Source organism: Bos indicus x Bos taurus, chromosome 8, assembly GCF_003369695.1.
Source record: "Bos indicus x Bos taurus breed Angus x Brahman F1 hybrid chromosome 8, Bos_hybrid_MaternalHap_v2.0, whole genome shotgun sequence".
NCBI classification, from domain to species: Eukaryota; Metazoa; Chordata; class Mammalia; order Artiodactyla; family Bovidae; genus Bos; species Bos indicus x Bos taurus.
In genome coordinates this window covers 24,537,281-24,558,468 of record NC_040083.1, presented here as the reverse complement: position 1 = coordinate 24,558,468, position 21,188 = coordinate 24,537,281, and the positions used below count along the sequence as shown (strand labels likewise).

Below are 21,188 nucleotides of genomic sequence, written 5' to 3'. Positions count from 1 at the left end.
GTTCTTGTTCTTGGGGAGTTCACAGTCTAGCAGACAGATATACATGACCTTGACAGAGGGGGAGCTACAGATACACAGAGTGTATACAGGAGCACGAGCCTCCAGGCCAGGCTTAAAGGAATCAGAAAACCAGGACACGAGTTGACACTGAAAGGGTAAGCTGGAGTTTTCCAGACAGACAAGCACTGAGGGGTCTCGAGGGAGAGATGCCAGCAAAGGAAGACAGTGTGGCAGGAGAGGGCCCCTTTGAACTCTAAAGTGGGACAGACAGTGAAGCTCAGAGCAGGGTTCAGATAATTTATGTTCAGATAATGCTGGGCTTGAGAGCATAGATGCTGCTCAAATCCCAGCTGTCTCATTACTCGTTGTGTGAACTCTGCGTCCTTCAGTTTCCTTACCTGAAAAGTGGGGATGATAAACGCACCTCACGTGCGGCTGAGACAGACAAAAATGTATGTACCGCATATGTGGTAGATACTGAATGAAAAACTATATATTAGGTAATGGAAAGGATAAGTGAGAACAGTGTTGAACACGATGTTCAATGAGAAAGATTCATTTTTAATGGTCTTCCAAACTCAAGTGCCAAGAGGCCAGTGCTTCTAGGAACACAAGGATAATATCCTATGTCTTACTTTCTCAGGGGACTGCCTTTTGGGGTTACTTTTGAGACTACTTTTACTTTGGACATGTTAAATGAAATGATAGAAGTAACAGCTTCTCTCCCCAGTCAGATCCACTTTAGAGATCATTCATATTGAGAATTTCAGCTTGCTTAACTGTAAGAACAGAGCTCATTATCTGACTTTCAAAAAAACCTAGAGTATCTTCACCGGCTTGGATAAAGAAATGATAATGTCAAACCTGCCAGTGTTTTCCAAGGAAGGAGATGGGATATTTTTTTCCTGGCCTATGTTTTAGTCTGCTTTCCAAATCTCATCTGAGGCTGGTGGGGACTTTAATTAGAATTAGAACATGGGAAAAAAAAGTACTGTGAAACTACCAGAGTATCTCAGTCACATATGAATGTTGAATATTCATGACATGTAGCCAATGCCGTTTTTTAGGTGAAATTCTCTCAAAGTATTTACTACAACACCCGCTCTCTATGTAAGTGTGTGTTTCTCCCTGTCCAGGGATAACTTATTCTTCATGAAGTTCTGTGAAAATGAAAAAATGGAGTTGGTGAGACTGAATGATACTACCAGTCCTTTCTTTCTGTTGGTATGGGTTGGTTTTGGGCTCTGAGATACCGGTCATGACTTCACAAGCTTCCAAGAAGACAAAGGCAGTGGTGGAGTTGATGTGACCCTTTATATAATGAGTTCTACTCACCCTACGGTGATGTCAAAAATGTTGCTTCCAACAGAGCTGGACACGGCCATGTCCCCAAGTCCCTTCCGGGCCACTATGACACTGGTGATCAGGTCAGGGATTGAAGTCCCAGCGGCCAAAATGGTCAGACCCATGATCTCTTCACTAATGCCAATTGTCTCTCCAACCTAAAAGCCATGACGGGCAAACAGAGGAGTGTTTGAAGTCACAAAACCATCAAGACCACTAACATTTCAATGCAACTCCCTTTTAATGAATTCTTACTCTGTGCTGTGCTGGGTGTTGAGATAATAACAATGAATAAGCCACAGTTGTTGACAGAAAGATTTATATTTTAATGATACTCAGACCCAAGAGATCAGGAATGTTGGCACAAGGATTAAATAGGTAATCTGAAAAAAGAGCTCTGGAAGACTAGAATGCAGCCTCTATTTGATTTTTGTCAAGACCAGGCAGAGGAAGCAGAAGATCAGAGTTATAAATGCCAATTGGTCATTGGCCCCATGGGCCAGTGCCTGACAATGGCACCAGATCGTGTAGCAAATGTGCCCCTTAATTTATGATTGTAGATTAAGAATTGACACCCAGTGTCCCCATTTTCCCTTAACATCTCCTATTGTCTGTAACCCACTCTTAAACATTTTTAGATTGTACCATTTCCACAGAAAACTTGATTTTGGATTTTTAGGGTTTGGTAACATAGGACTGTAAGTCAGCAAGGCGGACTTGCTGAAAGCAACAGTTAGGAAATCAGAGGACCTTGCTCCAAGTCTGGCTCTGGCATTTATTAAGTACTTGACTTAGTGCTAACTGGACCAATTGGGCAATGTCTTTGGTCCTCAATTTCTTTCTTTTTCTTCCAGTTTTATTGAGATGTAATTGACATATAGTTCATGTAGCTGTCACTTTCTAATGGAGAGCAGTGAACCACGAGGGCAGGTATACTAGTTCAGTTCCCTAGGCTCTGGGGCGGTGTGACCGTCAAATAAAGGCAGCTCCCAACTATGCTTTTAAGCTAGTGGGAACCAGCTATTATTGGCAAACCTGTGCATAACAAATAGCTGAGCACTAAATGGTGCACTTCCTATCATTTATAGCTTTTACGGGTCAAAGGTGCAAATGACAGAATTAGTGCTACAGACTTAATAACAGAATCTGTTATTTGATCAGCTGTCTGGATGTTTTGAAAGAGAAAAACATTTCTTTGGTGAAAAGAAAGAGAAACGTCTCATTCATTATTGGCAAATAAGGCTTCTCTTTGTGCATTCTGTATTTCTGGGCTTTTTATTTTTGATAATTATAGTTGTTCCAGGGATTGTGTTTGTATTTTTCTACAAGAGAATGAAAAGAGAATAAGACTGTGGAATTAAGATAATCATTAAAAAGTAAAGAAAAAGATCGAAGCTTGTAGGATATTTTCGAGGAAGGCTAAAGAAAAATATATAGGAACAATACATTCCAGTAAGTGAAAAAAATCACTTTTTTTTCTTTATCTGTACATGGAAGAATAAAAATAATTATTATAGAAGGCCATTATATATGTTATAAATGGCAAACATTCATAGCCTGGAAATCTGGAGGCTGAGAAACAGCTTTTTAACTTTTTTTAACGGGTGTGCTCAATCGTGTCCGACTCTTTGCGACCTCATGGACTGTAGCCCGCCTGGCTCCTCTGTCCATGGGATTTCCCAGGCGAGAATACTGGAGTGGGTTACCATTTCCTTCTCCAGGGGATCTTCCCGACCCAGGGATTGAAACTTCTGCGGTGATTTCTGTTGGATATTGTTAGGAAACGTCTCCTCGTGAATGTAGAAAATAATGACTTGGGGGCAAACAGAATGTCTTCAGGGGGCCAATGATTTTTGGAAATATTGAGGAAGAGTAATCTGAAGTCAATGTCAGTAAAATAACTGTGATAGGAATAATATGAAATACATTGTAGGAATAACACTTGGTTTATCAGCCAATATTTTCAGTGGATTTTGTTAGTGATGCCATATGTTCTTTCTAAAAAAAATTAAGGTGTAATTTCCATACAGGAAAATTCACCCTTTTAAAAAAAGTGTACGGTTTTGTGAGTTTTGAAAAATATATGCAATCCTGTTTCTCCACACCCTCATCAACAAATGGTATTGTCTGTCTTTTTGGTTGTAGTTGTCCTAATGGTTGTGAAGTGGTATCTTATGATTATTTTTAAAACAACTTTAATTAGCTCTAAGCTTAACTCTTATCTGTAAACTGTGGATAATAATATTACCTGCCCCACAGAATTTATACCCACGTAGAAGGACAAAGGGAGGTGAATTGTGCATATTCAGGCAGTACACATTCAGTCAATAACGGTAACTGTTAGTACCTCTGAGAACATAAGACCGAACATAAGACCTTTGTACCTCCTTTTTCCTTTCATGTGTTACAACAAACAATTCCTGAGAGTTTATTCTGGTGATGGGCATTATGACTGGTATTGAGTTAGAAGTAGTAAAAGTGAAATACGTCATCATTTTTTGTAAATTCAGGCTCAAAGAGGAGACCATTTTGTCTCCACGTCTTTTCCTAAGAGCCAGTTTGATGAGAACGTGAGGTGAGTGGCTGTCCAAGTGAAAGGAAGTGTCGCAGAGCTAGGCAAAACCCTGACATTCCTCCAGGCCCGGGCTGGCCTGGTTTCAGGCTGCAGAGGGCAAGTTGTGGATAGACTTGCCTTTCCTCCACACAGCTGTCTGGGGCTATGCCAACTTGATTCCACCCTGCAGAGAAAGGCCAGGAGATGAGGGAAAGTTAAGTGGAGTGAATTCCTTTAGTCCTGGAATATGTGTGTCAGCTGCTATACCCTTGTGCCAGTTTCAGAAAGCAAACACACTGATGAGCCACCTGGCAGCCAAGAGAAAAGCCAGGCAGATGTGTGTCCTTCTCAAGGTCTTACCTGATGTGCCCACCAGACCATCAAGTAAGAGAAGACGGCGATCCAGGAGATGGAGCCGAAAAACGTGATGGGAAAAAACTTCCTTGATGACTGCAAGAGAACCAGGAAGAGGGGAGAGTGTGAGTACTAACCGAGGTGATCTGCCATCCTGGTGAAAAGTGAGAGTGTTAGTTGCTCAGTCATCTCCAACTCTTTGCGACCCCCATGGACTGAAGCTTGCCAGGCTCCTCTGTCTAGGGGATATTCCAGGCAAGAATACTAGAGTGGATTGCCATTCCCTTCTCCAGGGGATCTTCCCTACCCAAAGATCAAACCCAGGTCTCCTGCATTGCAGGCAGATTCTTCACCATCTGAGCCACTGGGGAAACCCATCAGTAACCCTTGGTTGAGCTGGGACATTAAGATTTCTCTCGGGAATGTGAAATTGGTTGAAGCCAAGCCATCATAAAACTGGCTGCTGAGATGGGAAGTCTTTTTTTTTTAATTTATTTTTAATTATATGATATTGCTTTACAATGTTGTTGGTTTCTGCCATACAACATAAATCAGCTGAAAGTATACATCCATCTCCTCCTTCTTGAACTTCTCCCCCATTCCACCCCTCTAGGTTGTCACAGAGCACTGGGCTGAGCTGCCTGTGTTATGCAGCAACTTCCCACTAGCTATCTATTTTACATATGGTAATGTATATGTGTCAATGCAACTCTTAGTTCGTCCCACCTGAGATGGCAGTCTTTTTTTTTTTTTTTTTTTTTTTCCCTAATTTTATTTTATTTTTAAACTTTACATAATTGTATTAGTTTTGCCAAATATCAAAATGAATCCGCCACAGGTATACATGTGCTCCCCATCCCGAACCCTCCTCCCTCCTCCCTCCCCATACCATCCCTCTGGGCCGTCCCAGTGCACCAGCCCCCAGCATCCAGCATCATGCATCGAACCTGGACTGGCAACTCGTTTCCTACATGATATTTTACATGTTTCATTGCCATTCTCCCAAATCTTCCCACCCTCTCCCTCTCCCACAGAGTCCATAAGACTGTTCTATACATCAGTGTCTCTTTTGCTGTCTTTTGAAGAGAAGGTCTGTTCCTACTGCTGGGTGCTCAGATGCTCTCTGTTCCTGCCCTTTCCCAAGGCTTGGCTTCTCAACCTTGCCTTCAACCCCTCAGTACTCCATATCCCCCTTCCTTCTCCTGCTCCCTTTTCTACCTCCTCTTCAAGTTCATGAGAATCAGTCTCTATCGCTTTGACTCATGTATCCTAATAATAATCCATCTGCCAGAAAGCCTATGGGATTAATTACATTTAACAAGAAAGATCAATAGTTTCAAAAACAAATGGGCTCATTTTACAGCCCTGCGGATTATGAGGAAAAGCCACAGAGAAGAAGCTATCACCACAGTTAATACAGGTTCCTGAGGATGGCCAGTCTCTCAGATACTGGAGCCACACAAGTAGCAGATGCCCACTTGCGCTGCTCTCCACGGGAGTCGCAGAGTAGACACTCTTGGGAATGTTTCCTCTCCTGTTCTCTACCCTTAACTATGTAATGTCCAACTACGGAATTGGGCTTTTAGCCCTAGGCTTTGTGCAATCTCAGGCTTACAGGATGAGCACTTTTCAAATTTCTTTCAAACATCGGCCCAAATCAGATAGCAAAATGCAATGTTTCTTATTGATCCCACTACAGGGAAATCCATGCTTGCGTTGGATGGTAGTGGTGTCTTACTGATGCTCTTTTTGCAAATTGGGATCCTTTAAAACATGCTCAGAAAGCATAATATTCTTAGAGAGCCACTTATTATTGCCAAACACTTTTTATTTCAAAGCTTTCCACTTTTAGAGACAATCTTAGTTTTTGCTTTGATAATACCATCCAGTTCTGCCCAGAGAAATAAATGTAGTTAACTTGGATGAATACTATCTCACTTGTCTGAAGGGCTGACCTTGGGCAGTCACAAAGAACACTTCTGCCACAGCTTTTGAGAGCTTCATTAACAGCAAAAGATAAACCTGTACACGGTAATCTTTTGAATATCAATAATGACAAACACAGTCTTATCGCTCCAAACAGGCTTGCGTTCTCTGTACTTAGTTCAAGTTTTTAATATATGTTTTCATTATCATTCACATGGTTCTGTTAAATTTCACAAGAATCATTTTCTTTCTTCCAATGGCTGTGGTTTTTCTTGGGCCACTGGTTAGTATGGATGTCTGTAAGACCAGTGCTCTTGATTCAACTGAGGAAAAACATCAGACCCCAGTAAGTAGCCACAATCTTATTTTTAAATGTTTCCCCTGAAACATCTGGCTGAAATATTTTCACATGTCAGACTCAGACTCTTTCTGAGGACCTGAGTACTATTTAACGGGTTATGGGAAAAAAGTAATCAATTTTCAAAGTGGAGGTTGAGACAGTTACTTTGAAAGCAAATTCCTTTTTTAAAAAAATGTGTTTATTTTTATTTGGCTGCCCTGGGTCTGAGTTGTGGCACGCAGGATCTTCAGTAGCATATAGGTTCTTTGTTCCCTGTTAGTTGCTCAGTTATGTTTGACTCTTTGTGACCCTGTGGACTGTAGTCTGCCAGGCTCTTCTGTCCAGGCAAGAATCCTGGGGTGGGTAGCCATTACCCTTCTCCAGGGGATCTTCCTGACCCAGGGACTAAACCCAGGTCTCCTGTATTGCAGGCAGATACTCTATCATCTGAGCCCTGACCAGGGACCCAACCTGGGCCTCCTGTGCTGGGAGCACAGACTTAGCCACTGGACCATCAGAAAAGTCCAAAAAGCAAATTCCTTTAAAGCAAGGAGGTAGCTCCAGCTGGAGATGAGATTATCTGAGCCTTGGAATTGCCAGTGCCAAGTTTCCCCATGCAAGGCATTTAGCTGATTAGAGTCTCCATTCTTTTCCTCTGGTCACAAGTCACTGTTTCAGGACCCTAGGTGTAATGAGCATTTTATCTCCCACGGCCATGCTGTGTCATAGGGAAGAGAAGGGCCCCTCTTGTGATGTGGGGCCACAAGTGTGGTTTGAGCAGCAGCCTGTTTTTAGTTTGATTCTGAACATTCTGGGAGGATATGGAGTATAATCTCCACACTATAACATGGCACATGGACTGGATATCCTGGGAGAGTCCTCATTTCATAGACTGTCCCCTTTCCAGGTTAGTTAACATACTAAGTATGTAAATATTATTTTATTATTATTTAAGTTTTTGTACATTTGCATATCTGTTCATTGATATAGTGTCACAAGTCAGAATCAAATTATTTCAATATATTTCTCATCCGAAAAATATCCCTGAAGCATAAAACATTCCCGGTCAAGAGGCAGAAAATAAGTAATTGAATTAAAGATTTAAAGGGGCCAGTTCAAATCAATGTATTAGTGGAAACCTCTGTAATTCATATTTGATGCTTCAGTTCAGTTCAGCTCAGTTCAGTCGCTCAGTTGTGTCCGACTCTTCACGACCCCATGAACCTCAGGACGCCAGGCCTCCCTGTCCATCACCAACTCCTGGAGTTCACCCCAACTCATGTCCATTGAGTCAGTGATACCATCCAATCACCTCATCCTCTGTCATCCCCTTCTCCTCCTGCCCTAAATCTTTCCCAGCATCAGGGTCTTTTCAAATGAGCAGCTCTTAGCCTCAGCTGGCCAAAGTATTGGAGTTTCAGCTTCAATATCAGTCCTTCCATTGAACATCTAGGACTGATCTCCTTTAGGATGGACTGGTTGGATCTCCTTGCAGTCCCAAGGGACTCTCAAAAGTCTTCTCCAACACCACAGTTCAAAAGTATAAATTCTTTATTTATAAAGCACTCAGCTTTCTTTATAGTCCAACTCACATCCATACATGACTACTATTAAAACCATAGCCTTGACTAGAGGGACCTTTGTTGACAAAGTTATGTCTCTGCTTTTTAATATGCTGTCTAGGTTGGTCATAACTTTCCTTCCAAGGAGTAAGGCGTCTTTTAATTTCATGGCTGCAATCACCATCTGCAGTGATTTTGGAGCCCCCCAAAAATAAAGTCTGACACTGTTTCCACTGTTTCCCCATCTATTTGCTATGAAGTGATAGGACCAGATGACATGATCTTAGTCTTCTGAATATTGAGCTTTAAGCCAACTTTTTCACTCTCCTCTTTCACTTTCATCAAGAGGTTCTTTAGTTCTTCTTTACTTTTCTGCCATAGGGGTGTGTTCATCTGCATATCTGAGGTTATCGATATTTTCCCAGCAATCTTGATTCCAGCTTGTGCTTCCTCCAGCCCAGCGTTTCTCATGATGTACTCTGCATATAAGTTAAATAAGCAGGGTGACAATATACAGCCTTGACGTACTCCTTTTCCTATTTGGAACCAGTCTGTTGTTCCGTGTCCAGTTCTAACTGTTGCTTCCTGACCTGCATACAGGTTTCTCAAGAGGCAGATCAGGTGGTCTGTTATTCCCATCTCTTTTAGAATTTTCTACAGTTTATTGTGATCCACACAGTCAAGGCTTTGGCATAGTCAATAAAGCAGAAATAGATGTTTTTCTGGAATTCTCTTGCTTTTTCCATGATCCAGCGGATGTTGGCAATTTGATCTCTGGTTCCTCTGCCTTTTCTAAAACCAGCCTGAACATCTGGAAGTTCATGGTTCACGTATTACTGAAGCCTGGTTTGGAGAATTTTGAGCATTACTTTGCTAGCGTGTGAGATGAGTGCAATTGTGCGGTAGTTTGAGTATTCTTTGGCATTGCCTTTCTTTGGGATTGGAATGAAAACTGACCTTTTCCAGTCCTGTGGCCACTGTTGAGTTTTCCAAATTTGCTGACATATTGAATGCAGCACTTTCACAGCATCATCTTTTACAAGTCTTAATCAAGAAGCTAACTAGTAATTATTTGACATATAAATGTACCTAGTGTTGGATTAGGGGCTCATTGAAAAAAAAGATTAAAAATAATTTTTCTTTGTAAAATTTCAGGTCTTCATCCTTAACTAGGGGTAGGAAAAGTCTGGGCACCTATTCTGTACCTAGATCTTGAACTAGACATGAAATTTAAATCTAGGTCTGTCTGACTCTATATAGCACATATTCTTAGATGTTAGGAATCCAGGTTATATTCATTTCTAAAGAAAAGACAGGGCCAATAATGCTCAAAATATACCCAGCTTTGGACACTTAATGGTCATTATCATCATAATACTAGCTTGTGCTCTGAATGTCAGAAAATAAAGAACATCAGGGAAATACAGACTAGCATTCCAGCTGTACGACCATCTGCCTCACCCAGCCTCCCATACAGTTCTTTCTTTGGAAGCATCAACTTTTCATGCATCAGCAGTTTGGCTAAGTGTTTCTGGACCATCAAAGTACCTTATCATTTCCAATTTCACAGCCCAGGTAATTCCTTCTTTCATTTTTTTCTGGATTATTCCCCTTCTTTGGACTCTATGGACTCATTCCAGTTATCACTGCCCAGTAGAACCTGTACAGTTATTTAGTTACCAGTCTCATTGGAAGGCTTCCCTGGTGGCTCAGTGGGTAAAAGAATATGCCTGCAATGCTGGAGACCTGGGTTCGATCCCTGGGTTGGGAAGATCCCCTGGAGAAGGGAATGGCAACCCACTCCAGTGTTCTTGCCTGGAGAATCCCTTGGGCAGAGATGCCTGGCAGGCTGCAGTCCACAGGGTCACACAGAGTTGTACATGACTGAGCAACTAACACTTAATACTCATTGCAAGGAAGAAAGAGCTCTTCAAGCCAAGGTCTGGTGTGTCAATTCCTGGTTTGTAATGGTGGCTCATTCTGACATCTGGTGGGATGGGCCTCACACCAATTAGCAGAAAGCAAATTGTGTCCATGTGCTGGCTGGCACATGTGTCCATTTTGTTCCCGATGTAATGGTTTACTTGTATAATTGATAGCTAATGTTCTCATTAGAAGTTTTTAGTACATCAGAATGATACTTTCTTGGCTTAGAAAACATTGCTGGACACTAGCTGGTGGCACAAATTTGCCATCTACTTATTTAAATTAAAAAAAAAATATTCACCGAGCATCTCCTCTGTGCAAGGTTCTGGGGCATACATATTTAACAAAGTTCTTCAAAGCAATCCTGTTAAAGATTGAAAGTATGGTCTCTGGATTACTATGACCAGTAGTAATCCTTGCTTGTCAATTACCAGCAATGTGCCCTGAGACAAACTATTTCATCTCTCTATGTCTCAGTTTCTGTAAAATGAGGGGAATAACAATATCTAGTTGTATTGAGGATTTCATGCAGATGAAATGTCTATCAAATTCCTTGCATGGAACAAGTGCTCAGATAGTAATGGGAGTTGTTATTAGACAATATTAACCTCAATTTGATTTTTAAGACATGAAAAAACTGAAACTCAGGGAGGTGAAAATGACCTCAGACATCTGGCTTAGAGTCTTGGCTTTGCTTCTTATTAGCTGGTCTTGCTTGGACAGGTCACTCAAACTCTCAGGGCCCCAATCACTCCATCCTTGCTAGAACCATCCTTGGTTCACAGTAGACACATAATAAATACTTGGTGAGTGAACTAATGCATGACAGAAACTGCAAAATCCTGGGTGAGTTGTAAGTACCTTCCTAGATCTGATGGGTCATGTTTTGGTATCTCATGCATTCCTGTTTTGGAAGAACACGCATCCTAGGCCATGAGAGAATATAACTTTGGGGGGTCTTTGTTTCCTTTATTATTTTCAATTTTCATCAAAGACATTAAGGTTGCATTTCAGTTCTTGGACTTTTAAAAGAAAGCCACTAATTTAAGAAAACTATAAATGTGAAACCCACATTAATTATCTGAGCTGAAAGTATGCATAATTCAGCAAATACTGTCATACAATTTGCATATAAATTAAGTGGAAATAAAAACAAGTGGGGGTATAATTTACTCTGAAACTAGATGTGTATACATTTTAAAAAATCCTGTTTTCATTGTAATTATTGTCAAGGTTTAGGATGCTCATCTCCATGGGTAAGTCAAAAACTACTCAGGATGCAGAGCTACCAGGCTCTGAGGAGTAGCAAGTGTCTCTTCTCTCCCTGGGTAATTTTTCAAGAGGCCCTGTGGCAAGACATGAGGACAGTGGCAGACTGAAAAAAATGGCCATATCACGTTACAATTCCTCCCATGGAGAGATAAGGTCTGTTTCCCAAGCTTTTGAATCGGGGCTGGCCTTAGGCCTTGCTCTGACCAATAGAATGTGGTAGAAATGACAGCATGCAGGCTCTAAACTAGATCTTTGTGGCTTTGTGACTTTCATTTTCACTACTCTTGGAACTTGGCCGTCATATGAATAAGCCCAGGCTAGACTGCTTAAGGACAGAAGACCACGTGGAACAGAATCAAGGTGTTCCAGCTGACATTCCAGCCTCCAGCTATGTAAGTGAGAGGTGGAACTGTCAGGCCAAGCCTCAGCCACATTGCCAACTCGGAGGATTATGGGCTAAAAGAATACTTGTTTTAAGTCACTAAGTTTTGGGATGTTATGCAACAAAAGCTAACTTATGCAAGATCAAACCTAATGAAACTCTCTTGAGCTGAGCATGAGCAAGAAGCTGCTTACTGGCCTTTGTACCAACCAGCAAGCTTGTTTTGTTTGGCATTCCATATATGCAAAGAGTGACCATGTAACTCAAGCCTGTATGCTCTGAGAGTAAACTGGGACTATTGTATCGATGGTTATCTATGGTTTCCTGAATCACAGAACATTAAAGCTGGCCAGAAATTTAGAGATCTTCCTCCACTCCTGTATTTCACAAAGGAGGAAATATGAGGTCGAGATTTGAGATGTGACTTTCCCATGATCGCACAATGCGTGTGTCTCGTGGGAAAAACCACTGCAGTCAACATGGTAGCATGAGATTGCTCCAGAGTCAGGAGACCTGGGTTTGAGTCTAGCTGCTCCCTCTAGTGAAAGTGAAAGTAAAGTCGCTCAGTCGTGTCCGACTCTTTGCGACCCCACGGGCAGTAGCCTGCACCAGGCTCCTCTGTCCATGGGATTTTCCAGGCAAGAATACTGGAGTGGGTTGTCATTTCCTTCTCCAGGGAATCTTCCCAACCCAGGGATTGAACCCAGGTGTTCCGCATTGTAGACAGACGCTTTACCATCTGAGCCACCAGGGAAGTCCTAGCGAGAGCATGAAGTCCTAGCTCTCACTAGTAAGACTGTGCTTTGTTTCCTCTACTGAGTTTAGAGCAACTTAAAAATAGGAATTGTGGGACTTCCCTGGAGGTCCAGTGGTTAAGACTCTGCACTTCCAATGCAGGGGATGTGAGTTTGATCCCTGGTTGGGGAACTAAGATCCCACATGCCAGCGTGGTGTGGCCAAAACATTAAAAAAAAAAAAAAGAGGAATTGTGACTGATGTGACTTTATGTCTCTTTTAGGGCATAAAGCCTGATGCCTGGCACATAATATATGTTTAATAAATATTTGCTGAGGAAATCTACAAACACCCAAGGTTCTACCTAAAAGCCTCATTTCTGCTTGGAACAGCACATGGTATACTCAGGAAAAGACAGAAAAAAATCCAGTCCACACAGCAATGGCCCTTGGGGGTACAGTGGGGAAAAATCCCACCAACCACCCCAGCACACGCTGTGGGGGCTGGCTCCTGTGGGGTACTGCTCAGCAAATGACCAGTCAGCGGCACTGCACGGGGAGTATCCTGTTCAGCTGCATCTGCTTGCTTTTCACCCTGGGGATTACGGCATCAGCCAGAGCAGGTCTAACTGTAGCCATGGTGGAGTCCTGTTTGTGGTCCAGGAGTCCCTGCTTGACAGCGCTGATCTTCCCTAACAGCTTCCTTGACTCGGATCACAGAGGGAGCGAGTACTCTGCCAGCCTTTGCTCTGAGTCCCACCCAGCCCTGAGGTTCCAGGACCTTGAGTCGCTGGCAACCTCCTCCTCCCATTCCTGCACGTCTTCCTGATGGCTCCAGCAGTTGTACACTGACATCGATCACTCTTTTCTTTAAAAGTTATTTAAAAAATTATTATTAAATTAAAAAATCGATGTAGAATTGATTTACAATATCATGTTTCAAGTGTACAGTACAGTGATTCAGTCCTATATATATACACTATGTGTATATATTCTTCAGATTCTCTTCCCTTACGGGTTATTATAAGACACTGAGTCTAGTCCTCTGTGCTGTACAGTAGGTCCATGTTGGTTATCTGCTTTATAACATTGATCAGTCTTATTAGTGAACCAGGCCCCTCTGCTCTGGGCCATATCACACTAGATCTGCTGTGGGGATTTAGAAAACCCTGTCTGTCTCCCTCATTTTCCTCCCTGAGCTAAGCAAAAGCATTGAGCTAAATAGCAGAGCAGTGGTGACAGAGAGAGAGGGAGAGACAGGCAATGAGTGAGTGAGTGCATGTGAGCATGTACATCTCAGAAATGTCCTTGTGATGGGAGCCAAGAAGAAACTGAACGCATTCCAGCTATTTGGCTGCAGGTTTCCAGGAAGCCAGGCCTTTGTATAGAGCAGATGCTCTGTAACAGCATCTTGAACAAAGAAACCTAGATAGTGCTTTAAATGAGCCACACCTGCTACATTCACCCATTCCTAGCAAATGTCTAATGCCAGGGGTCTTTATGTGAGGGGTCATTCCTGGCCTGTACTTGATAAGACAAGGCTCTCTGTCAGGTTGGCTTATTTCTGGGTCAGAACAGAGTAATGAGACAGGATGTTTCTCCAGTCTTTTTCAAATGAGGAAAGTGGGATCATCGCGGGGCTTTTGAAGAAGGATGCTAAATTATGCTGGATGTTATTGCAGTATTCTATTCCAAATGCTTTTAGCAATGTTTTTGTATTTTTACCTTCTGGCACCAAGAAATATGAGGAAGAGCCCAAGCTGTGTGGTCACATGGGCCTGGGTGTGAATCTCAGCTCCATGCCCTAGGAAGTGACCAGGCATGAGCTAGTTAACTCCTTTTGCCTAAGTTTCTTTCTACTTATGCCTATATATATATATATATAAAATTAGTAGATATACACTTTTGTTGAATGAGTACATGTGTGAAGGCCCATAATAAAAAAGGGAAGCTGTTTCTCTTTATTTCTTTATTTGTCATTAGTTCTTTCACCTTTTGGGGCAGTGGCCCAAGAACCCAGTTTGACAACACTGGAGGGGATGTTCTTTTAAGCTGATCTACACTCAGACTATACTTTGCTGATTGTAAGATGGTATTGTGTTCATAGCACCCAGCACACAATCGTGGAAGATAATAATATTCATTATGGTAATGATAATACTGGAGGGAGCAGATCAGACATGTACGCATTTATACCACACGAATGCATTGCTTTAAATTATTTTTTGAATTGAATGAGTAATTTGTGTACACAAACAGTCAACAAAATGCAAGTCACCCTTCTGCCTCAGACCTTCATTTCCACTTTGCAGAGACAATCACTGTGGTAGTTTTAAAACATGGTTGCAAATTCTTTGAAATTGCTGCCATCAAGGGTGTCATATGCTGTAGGACACTGATAATTTTGTTGCCCTAGACAGATTTATGATCGCTCTGACTAGTAGAGTTCAGTGGAGGTGACTGTGTGACTGCTGAGACTAGACTAACCAGAGACAAGGAGCTTCTCCTTGTGTGGCAAGAACACTGACTCTTGGAGCCAGGACCTCTTATGAAAGACATTTGACTATCTTGATGCTGCCATACAGTGAGGAACCCCAGTCACACAATAGGTTCTCTAGGGGATGATCCCAACTGAGCCCAGACTTTGAATCATCTCTGCTCAGGTGCCAGAAACATGAGCGAAGAAATCTCCAGATAGTTCTGCAGCTGCTGCTGCTGCTAAGTCGCTTCAGTTGTGTCCGACTCTGTGTGACCCCACAGATGGCAGCCCATCAGGCTCCTCTGTCCCTGGGATTCTCCAAGAAAGAATACTGGAGTGGGTTGCCATTTCCTCCTCCAATGCATCAAAGTGAAAAGTGAAAGTGAAGTCACTCAGTTGTGTCCGACTCTTTGTGATCCCATGGACTGTAGCCTACCAGGCTCCTCTGTCCATGGGATTTTCCAGGCAAGAGTGGATTGCCATTTCCCTCTCCACCAGATAGTTCTAGCCCCCAGTCATCTAAGCCTTCCCAGCTGAGGCCACAGACATTCTGGAACAGAGACCAGCCATCCCCAGTGTGTCCATTTGAATCCCTGATCCACAGGATCCACGAGCAAAATAACCTGGTTGTCATTTCACACCACTAAGTTCGGGGGGTGGTTCATTATGTATATTTGCTAACCAGAACAATCACTATCATCACGCATCTGTCCAGAGAAATTTCAAGCACATATATACATACGCATGTATATATGTCATCCTTTCTTCCTTTCCTTATAGGAGCAGACTCTTGTTGTATGCTGTGCTTCCCCTCCTCCCCTGACGAGAAATTAAAAAAAAAAAAAAATGCTTTACTTACAGGTTTTCGAACATCAGGTAAGGTAATCCAGAGAGGAAACACTATGGGGAGAACAATTAGGAATGTGACTTGTTTGCGTGGATCAGAAGGCCAGGCCAGGCTGAGAGGCTGGTCCTCTTCATCTTCACCTGTCTCTGTGGTCTGTTGTAGAAACAAGGAGATAAAAAAATAAACAAAAATGATAATAACGTCCTCAGGCCACAAAACAAGGAGGGGATCTTCAGATCCCACTAGCAGCTTTCTTGGGTCATCTCAGCTGCTTTCATCTATGGACTTTTTAGGTCTATAAGAGAATCCCATCTGTCATAGTCCGAATCTCAGGAACAAGAAATACATTGCTCAGCCATGTGGATTTAAGAACTTCCTTTCCTTTTTACCTTTCCTGGTGTCTCAGATGGTAAAGCGTCTGCCTACAATGTGGGAGCCCTGGGTTCTATCCCTGGGTCAGGAAGATCCTTGGGGAAGGAAATGGCAACCCGCTCCAGTACTCTTGCCGGGAAAATCCCATGGATGGAGGAGCCTAGTGGGCTATAGTCCATGGAATCGCAAAGAGTCAGATGTGACGAGTGACTTCACTTCACTTCACTTTCCTTTCCCTGAACATTCTCTAGCTTCCTGAATTGATCATTTCAACTGGAGTGAATTACAGTGCCAATCCATGAACTTCATAGGAGAAACCACGTCTGCATAGCAAAAGACCCCAATTATGCAAATCTATGTTGTATTTGCAGGCTTCCTCTGTTGAATGCAACATATATTTGGCTCAGTGGCTCAGTGGTAAAAGAATCCTCAGGTTCCATCCTGGATTGGGAAGATCCCCTGGAGGAGGGCACGGCAACCCCCTCCAATATTCTTGCCTGGAGAATCCCATGGACAGAGGAGCCTGGTGGGCTACAGTCCATGGGGTCGCAAATAATTGGACATGACTTAGCGACTAAACAACAATGTTGCATTCGCAGAGAAACAAGAGAATGAAGTAGAGGTGCTAAAAGTGTGGGTGTGGGGTGCACAGGGCCGCAGAGCTGGGGGTAAATCTCAGTGTTTCTGTCCAGGCAGCAAGCAGCCTGCGTTTTATTTGCTGCCTGCTGAAGTCAGCAGCTTTTGAACTTGAGCAAAAAGGGGCAGAAGGCAGATCAGGGCCTGGCAGGATGACTATTAGCCTGTCAGATGGGCCCTCCAAACCTCCAACACAGTGCTGCAGATAGCATCCATCACTCCCTTCCCTGCTTGTTTAAACATGAAAGTGTAGCAGTCAGGACCATGCGTCAGATCTAAAAATATCAATAGGAATTTTCCACTGATGCTTCCTTTTGAGATCATATAAATAACACACACAGCTCCTGCTCCCCTGTGTCCCCCACCTGGGACTCTTGCTTCCAGAATCCTGGAGTATTTCAAGCAGTAGCACTGAATCCCACCAGCACCTCTCCCTAGGGAGGTGGTAGGTGGGCCAGTCTCAGGCCATGTGGTCTACAGGAAAAGCATGCGACTAGAGACAGGAATGAGTGTGACGCTCGACCTGCTACTGTGTTATGTTTACTTATTTATAATGTATACCCTAATACTGCCAAAAGGATTTTTAGTGGCTTACACAATCACCCTCACTTTCTCTCCAGGAGTTGAAACAAATAATTAAAAAAGCTAATCTTAAGCCATACTGAAAAAGGTTCTTTCCATATGAGTGTATGTCCTTGGCAGCAAGTGAAAGAATTTTAAACACCAAATACGAGGGAATTAAGAGGATTAGGTAATAAGGCAGAATTAGGAAGTTGGTGCATATTATTTGGGTTGTCTGGATCTTCATTAAATATGCTTATGTTCTCCATCTCATTGTTCTGTAATACGTTGGAAAAGAAGGAGGATCTAAAATCAGTCATCTACGTTTCCACCTTAGGAAACAGGAAAATGAAGCACAAATTAGATCCAAAGTAAGCAGGAGAAAAGAGATAATAAAAATCAGAGAAGAAATCAATGACACTGAAAACAGGAAGTCAACAGAGAAAGTCAACAAAAGCAAAAGCTGTTTCTTTCGCTATGTAGGGTCCATCCACTGTTTCCTTTACCCATCCCTAGCGCTCCTGCCCCTGACAGAAGCTTGGGTGTGCTGTTCCTGGTTCCTCCTCTGAGCCACCTCCACCTTCTCCCAGCAGATGCAGCAGATGTAGCAAATATCACTCCCTATAGGGCTCACCCAGCCTCCCAAGGGGTCAGTTGACTACATGAATAATCTCTATGTAATGAGACCAGTGAAGACTAGAAAAGAGGTGCATGTTAACTGTTTCCTTCCAGATATGATCTTTCTTGTTTCACTCCAAATGAATGACTTTCTGCTCCCCACCTGGGAGATGCCTCAGGAATAGGGAGGATCATGCGAGAGTTGAGACCTTACATTACATGCAATAAGTACCCTGTATCATGCAAGGTGAATGGTTTTATTCAGACAGAGAGGAGTCTAGCACTTCCTTGAAGACCCATCAATCTGATCTGGTCATCAAGCTCCTTCCCCTTCCAGAATGGACACTCCCCCACCCCGCCATGGTCAGATCCCCCACTGCCATCTGCAATCTAGAAACTTCTCTCTAGACTCTAAGTTAACCTTTTTTTTAGAGAAAAAAGCAAAAGCAACTCTTTATGACTCATATCATTTTAATGACACCAACAGATGGTGACATTTCATCAATAACCCTTCTGCTTATAACCTACGGATTAGCTCCTTTCTCCATCTGCCAAAGTCACCAGGCAGGCAGTGCCACCAGCAAATAGTGGAAAATAATTGTCTGTTTAGATACATAAGCTCTAAACACACTACCATCCAACGCAAACAATTAGCTATATTGTACGGCTTCCAAAAGCTGCATTTAAGGTGGCTGTTGCTAGAGCAGAAATGGACAAGGAGAAGATGCTGGGTCTCAGGTTACACAAACAGTGCTCTCTGTGGGGACATCATGGCCTCTTGTGGATGAAGCTTGCCATAGACAGAAGTTCAGGGGCCCAGAATCCTGCAGAGCATTTGAGAGGTACCCAGGGAGCAAGGCTGTCAGCATGTCTTAGGGGAAATTCTCTTTGTCTTTTTGCCAAGTGCAATCTCACTCTGGTTCAATGGGTGACAGCTTGCAAGCTAGTTAGAAAAGTGGAAAAAAAGTACTGTTCCAAGTCTGGGGCTTGTTTTGCCTTTGCCCAAGCTGGGGCTGCTGGCATGCTCATTTGTCTCAACCCCAGGAGAGGCTGGGCAATGATTTTCCAGTTTTTCCTGGAGTCGTGGCATCCTCACTTTGACCTTGCAATAACCCATCCTTACCTCCTAAAACTTCTGTAGCATATCCAGAGAAAATGCAAAAATGATCCAGAAAGAAAAAGTCAGCTGTCTTGTGATAAAAGGGTTTAGAATAGTGTAAGATCTGGGGTCTCTGTAGAATCCCTACTCCTACTACTGCTAAGTCGCTTCAGTCGTGTCCGACTCTGTGCGACCCCATAGACGGCAGCCCACGAGGCTCCCCCGTCCCTGGGATTCTCCAGGCAAGAACACTGGAGTGGGGTGCCATTTCCTTCTCCAATGCATGAAAGTGAAAAGTGAAAGTGAAGTCGCTCAGTCGTGTCCCACTCTTAGCGACCCCACAGACTGCAGCCTACCAGGCTCCTCTGTCCATGGGATTTTCCAGGCAAGAGAGAACTGGAATGGGTTGCCATTGTCTTCTCTGTAGAATCCCTAGAATTATGCAAAATCAGGGCAGCAATGATTGATTTTGCAACCCCTGACACAGGCTTCCCACGTGGGGCTAGAGGGTAAAGGACCTGCCTGCCAATGTAGGAGATATAAGAGATGTGGGTTTGATCCCTGGGTCAGGAAGATCCCCTGGAGGAGGGCACAGCAACCCACTCCAGTACTCATGCCCAGAGAATCCCATGGAAAGAGGAGCCTGGTGGGCTACAGTCCGTACGGTCGCAAAGAGTCGGACACAACTTAGCAACTAAACAATACTCCCTGACATGGAAAACCTGAGCCTCAAAGTTTCCACACAGTGACGTTCTGGTTGTCCAATCTTGAAGGAGCCAATGCATCCTGGCAGGAAGAGCAGGTGCTGGAGGATCAAGAGATTTGAATTTCAAAGGGGAGACAAAACAAACAGCACCAAAGAATTTATTCTTTATCTATTACGAGGATGCTGGCAAATGACACAGCAAGAGCTTCTGATTGTTCTCTAGTATCTATTCTGCATGTTACGGATGGAATTGTGTCTTTTCCAAACTCCTGTGTTGAAGTCCCAGCCCCCAGGACCTTAGCTGTGACTGAAGACAAGGCCCTTAAAAAGGTGATCAGGTTAAAATGAGGGCTTTATGAGGGGTCTTAACCCACTGCAATTGGTGTCCTTATAATAGGAGGTTAGGACTCAGAGAGACACCAGGGATGTGCATGCTCAGAGCAAAGACCACATGAGGACAAAGCAAGAAGGCAGCCAAACGTAAGGAGAGGGGCCTCAGCGGAAAATGACCTCTAGACACCTTGATCTTGGATGTTCAGCCTCCAGAACTGTGAGGAAATAAATTTCTGTGGTTTAAGCCACCTGGCCTCTGATTTTTTTTTTTTTTAATGGCAGCCCTAGAAACCTAACATATTGCCCTTGTGCTTTAGTGACAGAAGGCCTCCTTTTACCTGGGCCTGGAATAAAGTCTCTATTTCCAACCTTTCTTGTCATGGGATTAAGTTCTGGCCAATGAGATGGAATGGGAAGTATCTTCTGCAACTTCTGGGATGTGTCTTTAAAGGGTGGAGGCGTATCCTTCATCACTCATTCCTCCTTTCGGCTGCCAGGAATGGGGACGTTTTGGCCAGAGTCTGAACGGTCATCTTGGACTCACAAGGTGGAGAAAGAGTATAAGAGGATCTGACTTTTGACACCCATCAAGAGCCATTCTGGCCCTCGGCTGCCTATAAAGACTTGGGAGAGACATAAAATTCTATCTTATTTAAGTCACTGTCATTTTGGGGTTCTGGTTGCTAATGGTGGAACCTTATCCTAGCTGATCCAGTGGCCTCTTTATGAGGAATCAAGGGAGAACAATCTTTCGCATCTTAGCATTGGGAAAACTCATGCTTCTCCTAGAAACTTTGAGACATCTGTGAATCAGGGAAATGATGCTATTTATTTCTTTGCACTGGAGAGTTCAGAGGCAAATTTGTAACCCCTGACCAGCAACCACAGCACTGGGATCTGAGCTCACCTTAGTCTAGTCTTACTGATACACTTCCCACTATCTTTTCCATCCTTTGCTGCACTTTCTCAAAAATAGTCATTTTATCCTTTTCTTTCATCAGATGTATTTTGCAAGCAGCCCCAGATCTTTGTGAAGCAAGGTGGGACAGACCTAGAAATACAACTCTGCAGTGATCCTACAGAATTTTGGGGATAACTTTATGAGAGAGAGAGAGAAAGAGAGGAGAAGAGACAGAGGCGAGA

The 21,188-nt window shown here is 43.1% G+C and overlaps 1 protein-coding gene across 4 annotated transcripts in view; it reads right to left on the bottom strand.

The window, feature by feature from the left end:
- The window catches only part of SLC24A2 (solute carrier family 24 member 2), a 290,438-nt gene that overhangs the window by 11,372 nt on the left and 257,878 nt on the right, over positions 1–21,188 (bottom strand). For all 4 annotated transcript variants that reach the window (XM_027549151.1, XM_027549154.1, XM_027549155.1 and 1 more), the window contains 3 exons: positions 15,733–15,873; positions 4,259–4,348; positions 1,336–1,502 (listed from right to left, as the gene is read on the bottom strand). In XM_027549151.1, coding sequence (XP_027404952.1) covers positions 1,336–1,502; positions 4,259–4,348; positions 15,733–15,873 — 398 coding nt within the window. The remainder of the gene's footprint in view (positions 1–1,335; positions 1,503–4,258; positions 4,349–15,732; positions 15,874–21,188) is intronic.